The sequence below is a fragment of the Sparus aurata genome, chromosome 8 (genome assembly GCF_900880675.1).
Source record: "Sparus aurata chromosome 8, fSpaAur1.1, whole genome shotgun sequence".
NCBI lineage: Eukaryota > Metazoa > Chordata > Actinopteri > Spariformes > Sparidae > Sparus > Sparus aurata.
The window spans coordinates 597853-614161 of NC_044194.1; the positions used below are offsets into that span (position 1 = coordinate 597853).

The window sequence follows — 16309 nt, forward strand, 5'->3', positions numbered from 1 at the left end:
TCACAGAACACTCACAGAACACCTACAGAACACTCACAGAACACCAACAGAACACTCACAGAACACCAACAGAACACCTACAGAACACTCACAGAACACCTACAGAACACTCACAGAACACCAACAGAACACTTACAGAACACTCACAGAACACTCACAGAACACTTACAGAACACCAACAGAACACTCACAGAACACTCACAGAACACTTCTAGAACACCAACAGAACACTCACAGAACACCTACAGAACACTCACAGAACACTCACAGAACACCAACAGAACACCTACAGAACACCTACAGAACACTCACAGAACACTCACAGAACACCAACAGAACACTCACAGAACACCTACAGAACACTCACAGAACACTCACAGAACACCAACAGAACACTCACAGAACACTTACAGAACACCTACAGAACACTCACAGAACACCAACAGAACACTCACAGAACACTCACAGAACACCAACAGAACACTTACAGAACACTCACAGAACACTTACAGAACACTCACAGAACACAAACAGAACACCTACAGAACACTTACAGAACACCTACAGAACACCAACAGAACACTCACAGAACACCAACAGAACACTCACAGAACACTTACAGAACACCTACAGAACACTCACAGAACACTCACAGAACACTTACAGAACACTCACAGAACACTCACAGAACACCAACAGAACACCTACAGAACACCAACAGAACACCTACAGAACACCAACAGAACACTCACAGAACACTCACAGAACACTCACAGAACACCCACAGAACACTCACAGAACACTTACAGAACACTCACAGAACACTCACAGAACACCTACAGAACACTCACAGAACACCAACAGAACACCTACAGAACACTCACAGAACACTCACAGAACACTCACAGAAAACTTACAGAACACTCACAGAACACCAACAGAACACCAACAGAACACAAACAGAACACCAACAGAACACCAACAGAACACCAACAGAACACCAACAGAACACTCACAGAACACTCACAGAACACTCACAGAACACCTACAGAACACTCACAGAACACCTACAGAACACTCACAGAACACTCACAGAACACTCACAGAACACTCACAGAACACTCACAGAACACCAACAGAACACAAACAGAACACCTACAGAACACCTACAAAACACTTACAGAACACTCACAGAACACCAACAGAACACCTACAGAACACCAACAGAACACTCACAGAACACTCACAGAACACCCACAGAACACTTACAGAACACTCACAGAACACTCACAGAACACTCACAGAACACCTACAGAACACTCACAGAACACCAACAGAACACCTACAGAACACTCACAGAACACTCACAGAACACTCACAGAAAACTTACAGAACACCTACAGAACACTCACAGAACACCTACAGAACACTCACAGAACACTCACAGAACACCAACAGAACACTCACAGAACACCAACAGAACACTCACAGATCACTCACAGAACACCTACAGAACACTCACAGAACACTCACAGAACACTCACAGAACACTTACAGAACACTCACAGAACACCAACAGAACACCAACAGAACACTCACAGAACACCAACAGAACACCAACAGAACACTCACAGAACACTTACAGAACACTCACAGAACACTCACAGAACACCTACAGAACACCTACAGAACACAAAGAGAACACTCACAGAACACAAACAGAACACAAACAGAACACCTACAGAACACTTACAGAACACTCACAGAACACCAACAGAACACCTACAGAACACTCACAGAACACTCACAGAACACTCACAGAACACCCACAGAACACTCACAGAACACTCACAGAACACTTACAGAACACTCACAGAACACTCACAGAACACCTACAGAACACTCACAGAACACCAACAGAACACCTACAGAACACTCACAGAACACTCACAGAACACTCACAGAAAACTCACAGAACACCTACAGAACACTCACAGAACACTCACAGAACACCTACAGAACACTCACAGAACACTCTCAGAACACCAACAGAACACTCACAGAACACCAACAGAACACTCACAGAACACCTACAGAACACTCACAGAACACCTACAGAACACTCACAGAACACTCACAGAACACCAACAGAACACTCACAGAACACCTACAGAACACTCACAGAACACCTACAGAACACTCACAGAACACTCACAGAACACCAACAGAACACCTACAGAACACTCACAGAACACTCACAGAACACCAACAGAACACTTACAGAACACTCACAGAACACCAACAGAACACCAACAGAACACTCACAGAACACCAACAGAACACCAACAGAACACTCACAGAACACTTACAGAACACTCACAGAACACTCACAGAACACCAACAGAACACCAACAGAACACCTACAGAACACAAACAGAACACTCACAGAACACAAACAGAACACCACCATTTAGCAGCTGTAATATGTATCTATGAGGACAGCTCTGATTGGACCGGGACAGCTCTGATTGGACCGGGACGGTGCTGTGAGGACTTAATGTCTGCAGACAGCCGTGCGGGTCCAGAGAATTGGATGGGTGGTCCTGTGTGAGTGTTAATCTGCTGCTGATGTGCACACAGCAGATCATGTTTCAGCCCCAGCAGAGCAAAGCAAAGCAGACAAGTCACTTATTGGCTCCATAATCACATAATTAACTTTTTGTCTCTAATCGTTAAGGAGGTAATGGCTCTGATAAAAAGACCCTCAGCTCCAGCAGCCAGCAAATCAAAAATCAATAATCCATAGAGCGGCTTTAGAGCAGAGCTGCAGCTCCGCTTCAGTCAGGAGGCGTCAGGGCTTTTCTCATGGATTTTCCTCCAGTCGTGGTTTTCTCTCCGCTGCAGGTGTGCAGAGCTTTTTTTTTTTTTTTTTTTCACAATCTGTTTATTGAGTTTTACATAATAAAAAAAACCCCAATAGTTCTCCATACAACAGTAATTACAGATAGAAACGTACCACAGAACCGGTACCACCCTCATCCCACCCTTCCGGCACCTAGCCCCCACAGATGGATACAAGGCAAAGAAAAGCAAACACAAAAGTTGAGTTGGTAAAAGAAGAAAGAAAGAGAATACATAAATAAACAAGTAAATAAATGTATAAAATAATAGATAAAATACATAAATAATAATTGTGATACTAATAAAATAATAAATACATAAAAAAAAAAAGAAGATAGATAAATAAACAGGACCAAAAAAGAAGCACAAATATCTAAATTGATAGAGAACACACACACACACACAAGCTCAGCACTGCAGTACTCAGTTCACAGTGATAGACAACTTGCACTATTGACGTAAGACAGGAAGGGATTCCAGATCTTCTCAAATGAGGCAGCTTTACCAATCAGGGTCACTCTGATTTTTTCTAACTTAAGAAAATAAAGCACCTCCTTAACCCAGTTTGTATAGGTAGGTGGGATTGGGGATTTCCATTTTAGCAGTATCAGCCTCCTGGCAAGCAGAGTTGTGAATGCGATTAAGTCCTTTTTAGCAGGAGAAAGAGTGAGTGGGAAAGGCCAAACGCCAAACAGGGCAGTTAAAGCACTGAGAGTCACATCCCTTTCAGTTACCTTGGATAACGTGCTAAAGATCTCAGACCAAAATCTAGTCAAACAGTGACAGCTCCAAAACATATGTGAGTAATTTGTTGTGGCTCGTTGGCATCGTTCACGTAGAGGAGACACTGTATCAAACATTTTTGCAAGGCGAGCTTTAGTGTAGTGAGCTCGATGGAGGATTCGACATTGCATAAAGCCGTGTCCAGCACAGATTGAGACTAAAATCTCCTCCCAAACATCATCTAGAATCACCTCTCCCAGATCTGTCTCCCAAACTGTTTTAAGAACAGTAGAAGAGTCTGGACTGAGGTTATAAATATTTAAATAATGTCCTTTAGGAAGTGAAAATGTATCTACCAATTGTTGAAAAGAGGAAAAAATAGAATCAACATACAGGTCTCTAAGGTTCTTTATGCCCAGCCGAGCCCATATAGAGAAGGTGCTGTCCAATAACGATGGGGGAAAAACAGGATTTGCTGCAAGTGGAGCACCAATAGAAAGTGTTTGCAGGCTAAAATGGCGTCTAAATTGAGTGCATATTTTAATACTGGAGGCCACTACATCATTGTTAGTATAACCAGAAATGGAGGAAGACAAGGGTGAGTACAGTAAAGCTTTCAATGATACTGGATTGACAGAGTTTGCTTCCAAGATCAGCCATGATGGAAGGACCTCAATGTCTCCATAATTAACCCAATAGTTCACATTTCTAATGTTTGTTGCCCAATAATAGTAAAGGAAGTTTGGTAACACCATTCCACCCAGAGCTTTGGGCCTCTGCAAAACTTGTCGACGTAACCTAGGAGTTTTCTTGTTCCAAATAAAATCAAGAATAAGACTGTCTACTTTATGGAAAAACGAAAGGGGAAGGAAGATCAGAATGCATTGGAATAAATATAAAAAGCGTGGGAAAACATTCATTTTAATTGTGTTGATTCTGGCAGATATAGACAGATTCAGCAGGGACCATCGCTCAAAAACTTGTTTAATTTTGGTGAGCAGAGAGAGAATATTTTTCCTTTACAGATTATCCAATGTTTTGGCAACATATACTCCAAGATAAACAAAGCCAGAGTTCACAACCTTAAATGGTAAATTTTGAAGTTGAAATGAATTTTCATTTGTCTCTCCATTAACAATAAGCATTTCACTTTTGCTGAGATTAAGTTTATATCCAGAGAATCTACTAAATGCATCTGGCACTGAGAGGGCTGCGGGAATACAACGTGGCAGATTAGACAAAAGCAACAGGAGATCATCCGCGTACAACGCCACCTTCAGCTCTACACCACTTCTGGTTATACCACATATATCAGGATGAGACCGCAGAGCGACTGATTGAGGCTCCATCACAATGGCAAATAAGAGCGGGCTCAGAGGGCAACCCTGCAGGTGTGCAGAGCTTTAAACACTCACCTGAACCTCCGAGTCACTGTCACAGAATGAAGACGTCTCTGCAGCTGAATAGTTTCCAGGTAGCAAAAGTCCGTCAGAACTGTGAACGTGTTCCCCTGCAGAACCCTGGAGTGGACCGACAGCTGACTTCAGTCAGGACTCAGACGGTTGTGACAGTGTTAGTTTCAACATGGATCTCTGGTTCTGATGTTTGAAAAAGATGCTTCCCCAAAACTGGACTCAGAACATAAACAGTTTTATAGTTAACAGAGTTTTAGCTTCAGTCGGAGTGAAGCAGCGTAAAGACGGACCCGTCCTCTCACGGAGCAGTCGGGTGGACTGAGCGGGTCCACGTCAGTGAGTCCAGAACAGACCGTGGCAGCGTACCGGTCTCAGCTCGGTGTTCGGGTGTTTGGGTTACAGCTTCTGTAAGTTCAGCGTTTGTTTGTTAATTGAACGTCGTCTTTGTGTTTCACACGACAACAACAGCAGACGAGCCGTCGCCGCCGCCGCCGCCGTCCACCACCTGACCGCCTCCTTCTGCTGCTGTAATAACCACATCAGCCACTAGAGGGCGCTGCCTCACAACACACAGAGACATGTAGAGCGATGCGCTGCGTTCACTCTCGACCTGTATTGAGTTGGTTCTGATGAGGGTTAGGGTTACACAACTAATGTCACATCAGTAAAGTAACTTCAGGTAACAAAGGTATTTCTACCTGAACAGAGACTTCAGACTGAGAGTTTGATGTGAAGCAGCAGAGGAAGAAGACGCCGCTCACACCTGCTCTGTGTGATGAGAACGTCACCATTCTGTGGCACATTTACTCATTTCAGATTTCATGATATTCAGAACCAGCTGATACAGACTGAACGCTGCACTCAGCTCCTGACACGATGACTGTGTGAGCCTGTAGAACTGGACCTGTTTGATTGTGTCCAGATGTTCACTGACGTCTGTTGTGTCTCTGTTCTCCTCGTCGCCTCCTCTCTGATCGTCCATCAACACAACAGCACGTAAGTGAGTTTCTGACCCTTCGTAGCTCCGCGAGCGTCCACACAGCCGAGCTGTGGAACATCCTCCCTGTAGATGTCACGCTCCTTCAGTAAATAGAGCTCTGAATGTGTGCTGCAGTCGGATCTCCTCCGGCGCTGCTGTGAAATGAGTTTGCTTTCTGTGTGTTTGATGTTGTGTTTCTTTGACCTCTCTCACGCCTGCTCTCATCTCGTGTCTCTGAAGGGGGTAAGTCGTCTTTAATGCACCTTTAAAATGTTGTTGAGATACAAATGTGGTTAAACGGGAGCCGTCACACACCAGCCACGAGCGCCAGGAGCTTTTCCAGAGAATCAGAGGAAAACGTCTTCCAGCAAGAAGACAAATCACATTTCTCCCCCTGATGGAGGTCGATGCACTTCCACTTCACTTCAACTGTAAATCCTCCCTGCGGTGTGAAACATGCGGCGCTGCAGGCTGCGTTCTGATCCACATGAATAAATATTTAAGGACGGACTTCCACAGATTCAGAACTGACATGTTCACATCCTCATTAAATCCTTCATTTCCTGAATGTAGTTCTGTATCAGTGAAGACTGACACACGAGAAACAAAAGTCCAGGTCAGCTCACCGTGTTCTGATTAGATCTGAGCATCATCTACAGAAGTACAAATACTTAGTTACTCTCCTTCAGTACATGTTTCCTGTGTGTGTACTCTGAGTATCTGTGTGACTTCTCCTCTCTACAGCTGAACTTTCTCCTCCTCACAGCTTCAGAACAGCCTCGTTACTTTAGTTTGATGCATCTGAGGTGAATTCTGGATTCTTGTTATTTCCCAGCATCAGCAGACTGATGTGGACCAATCAGAGACTGTTACTGTGGTACTCTGAGTACATGTCACAGCCTGTACTCTGTTACTGGAGTAAACAAGCTGAACACACTGAACTGAACTGGTCCCTGTGACCTTCGGTCCAGTCTGAAGTCCGTCCTCAGCTGTTGGGTTGTGATGGAAGTTGGTTCTGGTCAGATACTGAGCTCAGGAACATCTCTCAGCTCACGCTCACACAACGAGCTGTTTGCATATGAAGAAATGGTTCTGATTTCATCATGGTTCTGGATGGTTTCTGTGCTCGGAGCTGACGGATCTGCTCTGAACACAGTAAGAAGTCTCACCTTCATCTTCCCTCCCGTCAGGACCTCCTGCTGAACTGGCCTTTCCCTCTGATATGAAGCTCAAAGTGCATTTGAACACATAAAAGCAGCTCAACCTTTCAGCAAAATGTCAGATAGTGTTGACGGTCTTCACGTCACCTGCACTGGGAAGTCCCGCCTCGTCTGAGGCGTCGTCATCAGGAAGCTTGTGTGAGTGATTTATCAGCGTTTAGTCTCAGGAGTTTACCTGCGATTAGTCCGACAACATAACGCTTCATTTACAAGAGCAAAGACAGGACGAGTCCTCTGATCACATCAGTCTGTCGTCCCGTCTCCTCCTGTAGACCGACCTGTCTGTCTCACACACTCAGAGCTGTGCTGTCTCAGTCTGAAGGTGCTGACGCTGACAGGACGAGGTTCTGTTGAGCACATCAGACAGCCTCCAGGGCCCATTTAGAGCCAACACGGTGACGAGAGTCTGTAAGCACAGAGCCGTTCTCTTAATCGACACCGACTTCAAACCCTCCGCTGTCTCTTTGCTGTCGTCTCGCAGTGGACTGACAGGCTGTGAGCGTTTGTTCGTCTCCCACCCTGACAGCAGCTCAGGATGACGGGCGGCCGCTCCGCTGGGACTCGCCGGTGTTAATGTGCACAAACGACGGCAGCCGCAGATTCTCATCCAGCCTCACACGTCGACAGCAGAGAGGAGACGATGAGCTTCTGTCAGAGCGCTGAAACGAGAGTCGACAGGCTGACGGACACCAGACGGGTTCTTCAGACGAACACGGAACCAAAGAGGCTGAAGCTCGATACTGTGGCTGACAGCCTCCATCTGCAGGGCCTCAGCACACTGTCAGACTGTAATCAGATTACTGGAATGTAATAATGATAATAATGAATCTGAAATCTGCAAAGTAACTAGTAACTATAGTTATGATACATTTCCCTGTGAGATGTAGTGAGTTACTGTAGAAGTACAAAGTATCAGTGTGTGTGTGTCTGTGTGTGTGTGTGTGTGTATGTGTGTGTGTGTGTGTGTGTGCGTGTGTGTGTGTGCGTGTGTGTGTGTGTGTGTGTGTGTGTGTTCACAGGGTTACACAGCGCTCCACCTCGCCTCCATTCACGGCCACCAGCCCGTCGTCCACACACTCATCAACACCTACAGTGAGTCAGTCCACCTTAAATCAGATTTTAACCAATCAGATTCATGGAGAGTCGCTCACATGACCGCTGACCCTCCACAGTGACATCACATCATGTCACACACAGCTGACATCACCGGTACACAACTGCTGCACACAGAAAGACTAAATACACAACATGACCTGAGAACAATAACCTACAACAGTTCAACAGAACTCATTCAATCATGAAAATGTCATTTAATGAACACGTGACGACACTGATTAGTGAGAATCTTAAATATTAAACATTTATACAAACATTCATATATACGAGTGTTTCAGCACTGAGACTATCAAAACTTCAATGTATAATTGTTAGTTGAGTTTTTCTCTCAGTGGTTCTGGTGGTTCTGCCCTCTGCTGATGGGCTGAACATTAAAGTGGACACATGCTACAGACTGTCTGAAACATCACGTCTGTGTTCAATCTTATTATCTTATTAATCTTAACATTCATATGGAATGTCAGATATATTACAACATTTAAAAGACTTGTTCTGGTTTTTAAAAAATGATTATTTTTCCTTTAAATTTGCTCGTGGGTCTAATTATCCTCTCATGAACTGAAGTGGATCAGAACCATGTGTTTATGTTGTCGGCTGAATTCTGTGAGAAGATTCAGTTCATATTTAAAATTGATATTCACACGTTCAGGGTGGTTCTGCTCCACGCTTCAGAGCCTCTGAGAGGAGAAGAGAGCACTGATGCAGATCGCTCCTGCCAGACAATAGACCGGCCCGGATGGCCAGACTGACAAGTCCAAACACACACACACACACACACACACACACACACACACCACCACCTCTCCTGCTCAGGACGAGGAGTTCATATTGCTGCTAATGAGGCACACCCGAGCCTTCAGCCATCGGGCCGCTCCATGATGGACTCCTGATGATCCTGTGGAGCTCCGGCGGCTCCTCGCACCCCAGTTTGATCCTCCTGTAACCACAGGGCGCCATCTGCTGCGAGTCAGAGCGCAGAGTTCACCGTCGACACGTCTGGTCTGCAGGCCGGACCACTCCAGACACAAAACATGTTTTCATGTGGTCTCAGAGGGCACAAATATCAAATCAATAAAATCTGTCAACTCAGAATATCTTATTACCTCCAACCTACCTGCTGCTGTATTTCAGTACGTAGTCTGGCCCTGCTGCTGTCCTTCAGTACGTAGTCTGGCCCTGCTGTCCTTCAGTACGTAGTCTGGCCCTGCTGCTGTCCTTCAGTACGTAGTCTGGCCCTGCTGCTGTCCTTCAGTACGTAGTCTGGCCCTGCTGCTGTCCTTCAGTACGTAGTCTGGCCCTGCTGCTGTCCTTCAGTACGTAGTCTGGCCCTGCTGCTGTCCTTCAGTACGTAGTCTGGCCCTGCTGCTGTCCTTCAGTACGTAGTCTGGCCCTGCTGTTCATCAGTACGTAGTCTGGCCCTGCTGTTCATCAGTACGTAGTCTGGCCCTGCTGCTGTCCTTCAGTACGTAGTCTGGCCCTGCTGTTCATCAGTACGTAGTCTGGCCCTGCTGCTGTCCTTCAGTATGTAGTCTGGCCCTGCTGTTCATCAGTACGTAGTCTGGCCCTGCTGCTGTCCTTCAGTACGTAGTCTGGCCCTGCTGCTGTCCTTCAGTACGTAGTCTGGCCCTGCTGTCCTTCAGTATGTAGTCTGGCCCTGCTGTTCATCAGTACGTAGTCTGGCCCTGCTGTTCATCAGTACGTAGTCTGGCCCTGCTGTTCATCAGTACGTAGTCTGGCCCTGCTGCTGTTCATCAGTACGTAGTATGGCCCTGCTGTCCTTCAGTACGTAGTCTGGCCCTGCTGTTCATCAGTACGTAGTCTGGCCCTGCTGCTGTCCTTCAGTACGTAGTCTGGCCCTGCTGTTCATCAGTACGTAGTCTGGCCCTGCTGTTCATCAGTACGTAGTCTGGCCCTGCTGTTCATCAGTACGTAGTCTGGCCCTGCTGCTGTCCTTCAGTACAAAGTGTGATGATCGTCTTGTTCTGCAGCTTTTGGGCCTCGGACACCTGAAGTCTCTGTAACGTCCTCGTGTTTGTCTCTCGTCACCATCAGATGCTAAAACCAACATCAGAGATTATCATGGGAAGAAGGCTGTTCACTACTGGACCGGATCCACCGACGTCTTCAACAAATCGGACTTTCAGTCAGGTGAGCAGCGCCTGTCTCCATGTAGAGAATCTGTTTTTAGGATGAGCGTTGGTTGGTTGGTGGATTGATTGGTTGGTGGATTGGTTGGAGGACTGGTTGATTGGTTTGTTGGTGGATTGATTGGTTGGTGGATTGGTTGGAGGACTGGTTGATTGGTTTGTTGGTGGATTGGTTGGTTGGTTGGTGGATTGGGTGGAGGATTGGTTGATTGGTTGGTTGGTGGATTGGTTGGTTGGTTGGCGGATTGGGTGGAGGACTGGTTGATTGGTTTGTTGGTGGATTGGTTGGTTGGTTGGTGGATTGGGTGGAGGACTGGTTGATTGGTTTGTTGGTGGATTGGTTGGTTGGTTGGTGGATTGGGTGGAGGATTGGTTGATTGGTTTGTTGGTGGATTGGTTGGTTGGTTGGTGGGATTGGGTGGAGGATTGGTTGATTGGTTGGTTGGTGGATTGGTTGGTTGGTTGGTGGATTGGATGGAGGATTGGTTGATTGGTTGGTTGGTGGATTGGTTGGTTGGTTGGTTGGTGGATTGATTGGTGGATTGATTGGTTGGTTGGTTGGTTGGTTGGTTGGTTGGTCGCCTGCAGCCTCACGTTGATGTGTTTTCAGGTGGGCGGAGTTGTCGAGGCAGACCCATGCCGCGTTACGCTCTTCCATCTCTTCTGCTGACTCGTTCCCGCAGTCAGGGGCAGCTCAACCTGGAGTTTAAGACGGTGCCTCCATCTGCCTCTCACGACGTGTTGGACCTCCACCTGTGAGTCCTCCTGCTGGACAAACCTGCCACGATGGCACCAACACAATCGTTTCTCCTGATTATCAAGAGGTTCTTTGGGCTTCAGCAATACCAACATCAGCACACAGACCGGAAGCTTCTGTTCACAGAGGAGCTCAATCAATGAGTGAATCAGCTGTTGAGATCAGTGCAGCTGTTATAATTACTTTATTTTTCATTTCAATTAGAGAACTCATATAAATCATCAGTTTTTTCCCTGTAAGTTAAAACAAAAGCTGGTTGTTGATGGTGAAGCAGGTATTTAATGTGTTCATGTTGTGACTTTACACTGAGTTTTAATAAAAGCTGGTGGTCGAGCTGCAAATGTTTGACACAGTGAAACACGACTCAGCGTCCTGCTCTCTCTCACACTGTCATAAATGTCTTCATTAGCTTCACTCCATTGGCTGGCTTAGAGCATAAAGCTCATTATCTGTCTTAATAAGGCGCAGCAGCACCATTTGTGTCAATGATAAGCAGGAAATGAGCAGATTGGTTGGAGGACACATTTAACACTAATAACAAACGCTCACTCCAGTTAATGTGGAAATTAGCAAAGCAGCGCAGCGACCAGAGGCTGAGCTGTCGTCCATGTGTGACTAAAGGCCACTGAGCTGAACCAACGCTGAACATACAGAGCACGCAGCAAAGTGGAAGTCCAAATGGATCGTCTGCAGAAACAGAACATTTCATTCAACATGCTGAAGTGGTTTGACTGTTCTGTCCACTGGGAACGTGTACGAACAGACAGAGCCAGTGTCCAGCAGCCCACGCCCGGTGAAACACGACTCGGCATTAATAACATGTACAGGACCTGAAACACGACTCGGCATTAATAACATGTACAGGACCTGAAACACGACTCGGCATTAATAACATTTACAGGACCTGAAACACGACTCGGCATTAATAACATGTACAGGACCTGAAACACGACTCGGCATTAATAACATGTACAGGACCTGAAACACGACTCGGCATTAATAACATGTACAGGACCTGAAACATGACTCGGCATTAATAACATGTACAGGACCTGAAACATGACTCGGCATTAATCCTGTACGTTTCAGATGTTTTTGTCAGCAGTTGAGCTCCAGCTTTAGATAAATGATAACTGAATGATCTTCTTTACGTCTCTGATATTATGAAACTAGAAAATGTGACTCTCCATCTTATTGTAATCATGAATGAGCAGCGGCTCAGTTTCTGTTTGTCTCCAGCCAGCAGGTCCAGTACAGACCGGAGTCCCGGCTCGGTCCCGACCCCCCCTGAAAACACTCATCAGCGGTCGCTGGGTGAAAAGCTGCAGCGGCATCAATCTGCATTTACAAGCAAGAAACACCATTTTACAGCCGTCAGCAGGCATTAATTTCACCATTCAGATAATCACGAGCTATTGAGCAACAAAAGCCGTCAGAATGGAGCCTTTGAAAAGCCGAGTGGGCGCTGAGAGTCTTCATGATGCGGTTCAGAGAGGCTGATGGAGGAGGGGTCCCTCCTCCTCGATGGGACAACAATGAGCTGACCTCTGAACTCTGCCCTCCATGTTTTCCCACAGCTGTCAGCTCTCACAAAGGCGTGAAGAGGCCGGTCGGCGCGGACGTGTCGCCGCTGCGTTCACTGTCGGTCGTTTAAAGCCTGAGAATGAAAACAGAGCCGTTAACTCATCGCGGGTCATTGTTGGGCCTATAAGCTGTCACCATGACTCCCAGTCAGAGGGAGCTGTGAGCACATCAGAGGTCCGGTCCGGCCCTGGGATGTGTCCCTGCAGCAGAGCCTCCATTGTTCACAGACAGCGTCTCTGTGAGGACGTGATCCTCAGCGATCACTGATCCACTGTGTCTGATAATGGGATCATGTTTGTCTCCTGAGTTTCTCCTCTCTCTGCTGGAAACAGACTCTGCAGCTGCATCAACGAGCTGAACATCCTTCACAGCAGAGCGTCACTGACTGACTGACAGCCCGTCTGTCAGTCAGTCAGCTGGCTGCTGCCATCATGGAGCGATGTGTTTTCTTGTGTAAAGGTGCCCAGCAGGCCTGCAGAGAGCCGGCAGTGAGGCTCTTAATGAGCTGCAGGCGGCGGCCTGACAGACAGCGCTGATTAAAGAGGACGACCGGGCCTGGACACCATCAGTGCTCTGAGGAAGTGAGAGAGCCGGGATGTGATCATCACACACCGACAGGAAAAAAACCTTTATTTTGTAGCAGTGGACCAGACTGACAGGAGCAGGAGGTTCTGCTGCAGACGTCTCCGGTGGGCCCGACATGGTGACTGTGCTCATGTTGAGATAAACATTATTATTCAACCCATGAGGAATAAAAAACCTCAACAAGGTGTTGTGTTCTTCTGATTTATTGTATTTATTAAATAATGAATAATAAATAACAATAAATAAGAAGACCTGCTCCCTCCTCACAACATTTCTATACATTTCACAAAGAAATAACAACATTAACTTTCCCCACTATTAATGTGGACTCATGAACACGTGAAATATTTTCTTCTTCATCTTCACGAATTAAAACAATAGAATTTCTAACATCAAAGATGCCTAACAACAAACAACATTAGACATATTAAACAACAAAGTTTTTCTGGGCTCAGATTTATTATATAAATGATACTTTGATATAAAGGTTAGACAGAATGTGGGATTAACCTATTTATTGATTACATCTCATTAATTATTATTGATTATTGTGGGATGTCTTGTTAAACCTTACAGTGACCAATACATGAATAAATCAATTCAGTAATTAATAAGCCTGTGACGGAGGCCTGATCCTCTGTAATATACAATATAATTATTCACTACTTGTTTACAGCCTGATGACCAGAACTGTACTCTGTTACTTTAACTCTATTTGGATGCTGATATCTTTTGTAGTTGTCATATTTAAATGCATGACTCTTATAGAACAGTATTCCTGCGCAGTGGAATCACTTTTATCAAAGTAAAACTTCATCCACTGCTGTGAGTTTCAGAATCAGAATTAAAACAGTGAAAAAGTTTTTGTACTTTTGATATTTTTATCTTGCTGGCAGAAAATGTGGAAACTGTTCGGTCGAAGCGTCCGACTCAGTTATTAGCTGAACATACAGACAAGCAGGAATAAATGTTCTTTATGTTGCATCGTTATGTTCCTTCAGGTAGATTTCTCTCTTGTGACGTCGATGTTCTGATCGTCTGGTCCGGTGTTTCAGAACAGAACATTTGTTAGGTAATTTTTTTTTTTCGCACCTGACGCCTTGAAAAACCTGACCTGCGCTCTCCAGGCGTCCGACCCAGTCCGTGCCCGTGTCTGACACAGTACATTATTTTTCCAAACTGTGCAGCAGTGTTGTTTTTGGCAGCCATTTTAGATTTAGTCTTAGTCTTTTGGACTAAAATGCTAGTCACTTCTATATGTGATAGTTTTAGTCTAGTTTTAGTCAGTTTAAGTAAAAAACAAAAACAAAAGAAGAAGTATAGTCTTTTATCAAATTAATTTAGGTCAATAAAAAGATCTACAAGCTCACAATGTGTTGAACTTGTAGATCTGCTATTTTCACAACTTATGTGTGACACTCTTGTGTGATGAAGTCGGGCATCAATTCATGAAAAAACAGTTGAAATGTGCTGATATGTGCTATTATGCTATTCTATACCTTGTGGTTTTGTACACTTAAATTGTTCAATAAAAAAAAAACAACAACAATGGCGCGCAGGTGGTCGAGTGGTTAGAGTGCACGCCACATGTGCAGCCGACCCCGGTTCGGTTCCGGCCGGAGGTCCTTTGCTGCAGGTCACATCCCCCTCTCTCTCCCATATTTCCTATCTGTCTGCTGCTTAATAAAGGTGTTTATGCCAAAAAATCTTAAAAAAAAAAAAAAAAAAAACAACAACAAATTTGTCTTCAAAATAAGAGCTTTACATTGCACCCTATTTGAGTTTAGAACTGGGGTCTTAGCGGGGGGCTTTTAATTTGAAAGTAGCTTGCTGCAGAGACAGAGACCGAGGAGACGCTAGCATCTCCCGGGTCTCAGCGGCTGTGTAGCTGACACACGAACATTAAGCAGAGATGTCACACATTTTAAACGTCTGACAGACCACCCACTAACATTTACATCCATTCTCGTCTCGTCAACGAAAACTCACACACGTCTCGTCATGTTTTAGTCATGAAAGAGCCGTGTTTATCTCGTCACCGTCTCGTTATCGTCATGGAAAAAAGGGGCGTAAATGAAATAATTTCGTCTTCGTCTTCGTCATCGTCATCGTCGACGAAAACAACACTGCTGTGCGGGTCACCCGTGCAGGACTCTGCCTGACATGTTTAATGTCAGTACGTTACCGACCTATGACTGTGACCATGTGAAGTTATCTGTGGTTTGCAGAAACGTTGAACTGACAACACGTCGTCGTAGCATCCGGGCCCAGCAGGTCGTCATAGCGTCCGGTCCGGCCCAGCAGGTCGTCGTAGCGTCCGGGCCGACCCAGCAGGTCGTCGTAGCGTCCGGGCCGACCCAGCAGGTCGTCGTAGCGTCCGGTCCGGCCCAGCAGGTCGTCGTAGCGTCCGGTCCGACCCAGCAGGTCGTCGTAGCGTCCGGGCCGGCCCAGCAGGTCGTCGTAGCGTCCGGGCCGGCCCAGCAGGTCGTCGTAGCGTCCGGGCCGGCCCAGCAGGTCGTCGTAGCGTCCGGGCCCGCCCAGCAGGTCGTCGTAGCGTCCGGGCCGGCCCAGCAGGTCGTCGTAGCGTCCGGGCCGACCCAGCAGGTCGTCGTAGCGTCCGGTCCGGCCCAGCAGGTCGTCGTAGCGTCCGGGCCGACCCAGCAGGTCGTCGTAGCGTCCGGGCCGGCCCAGCAGGTCGTCGTAGCGTCCGGGCCCGCCCAGCAGGTCGTCGTAGCGTCCGGGCCCGCCCAGCAGGTCGTCGTCCGTCTGCAGTTGCTGTTGTTTCAGGTTTAGAGTCGCTGCCTCTGAAGTCTGTCTAACAAAGAAGAAGACAACAGGCGGCAGATTTACTGCCAACAGTTGGCCTCCGTCACGAGCCTCTA

At 46.3% G+C, this 16309-nt stretch overlaps 1 protein-coding gene across 2 annotated transcripts in view; it reads left to right on the forward strand.

Annotated features, from left to right (window-relative positions):
• LOC115586270 (ankyrin repeat domain-containing protein SOWAHC) overlaps positions 1-11572 on the forward strand; it is a 47290-nt gene extending 35718 nt beyond the window's left edge. Inside the window, exons 9-11 of one of the 2 annotated variants that reach the window (XM_030425163.1) lie at positions 8258-8330; positions 10407-10502; positions 11112-11572. In XM_030425163.1, the coding sequence (XP_030281023.1) occupies positions 8258-8330; positions 10407-10502; positions 11112-11260 (318 nt within the window). In that variant the 3' untranslated portion in view covers positions 11261-11572. The remainder of the gene's footprint in view (positions 1-8257; positions 8331-10406; positions 10503-11111) is intronic. The other variant, XM_030425164.1, reaches the window with a different exon arrangement.
• Positions 11573-16309: the final 4737 nt, after the last annotated feature.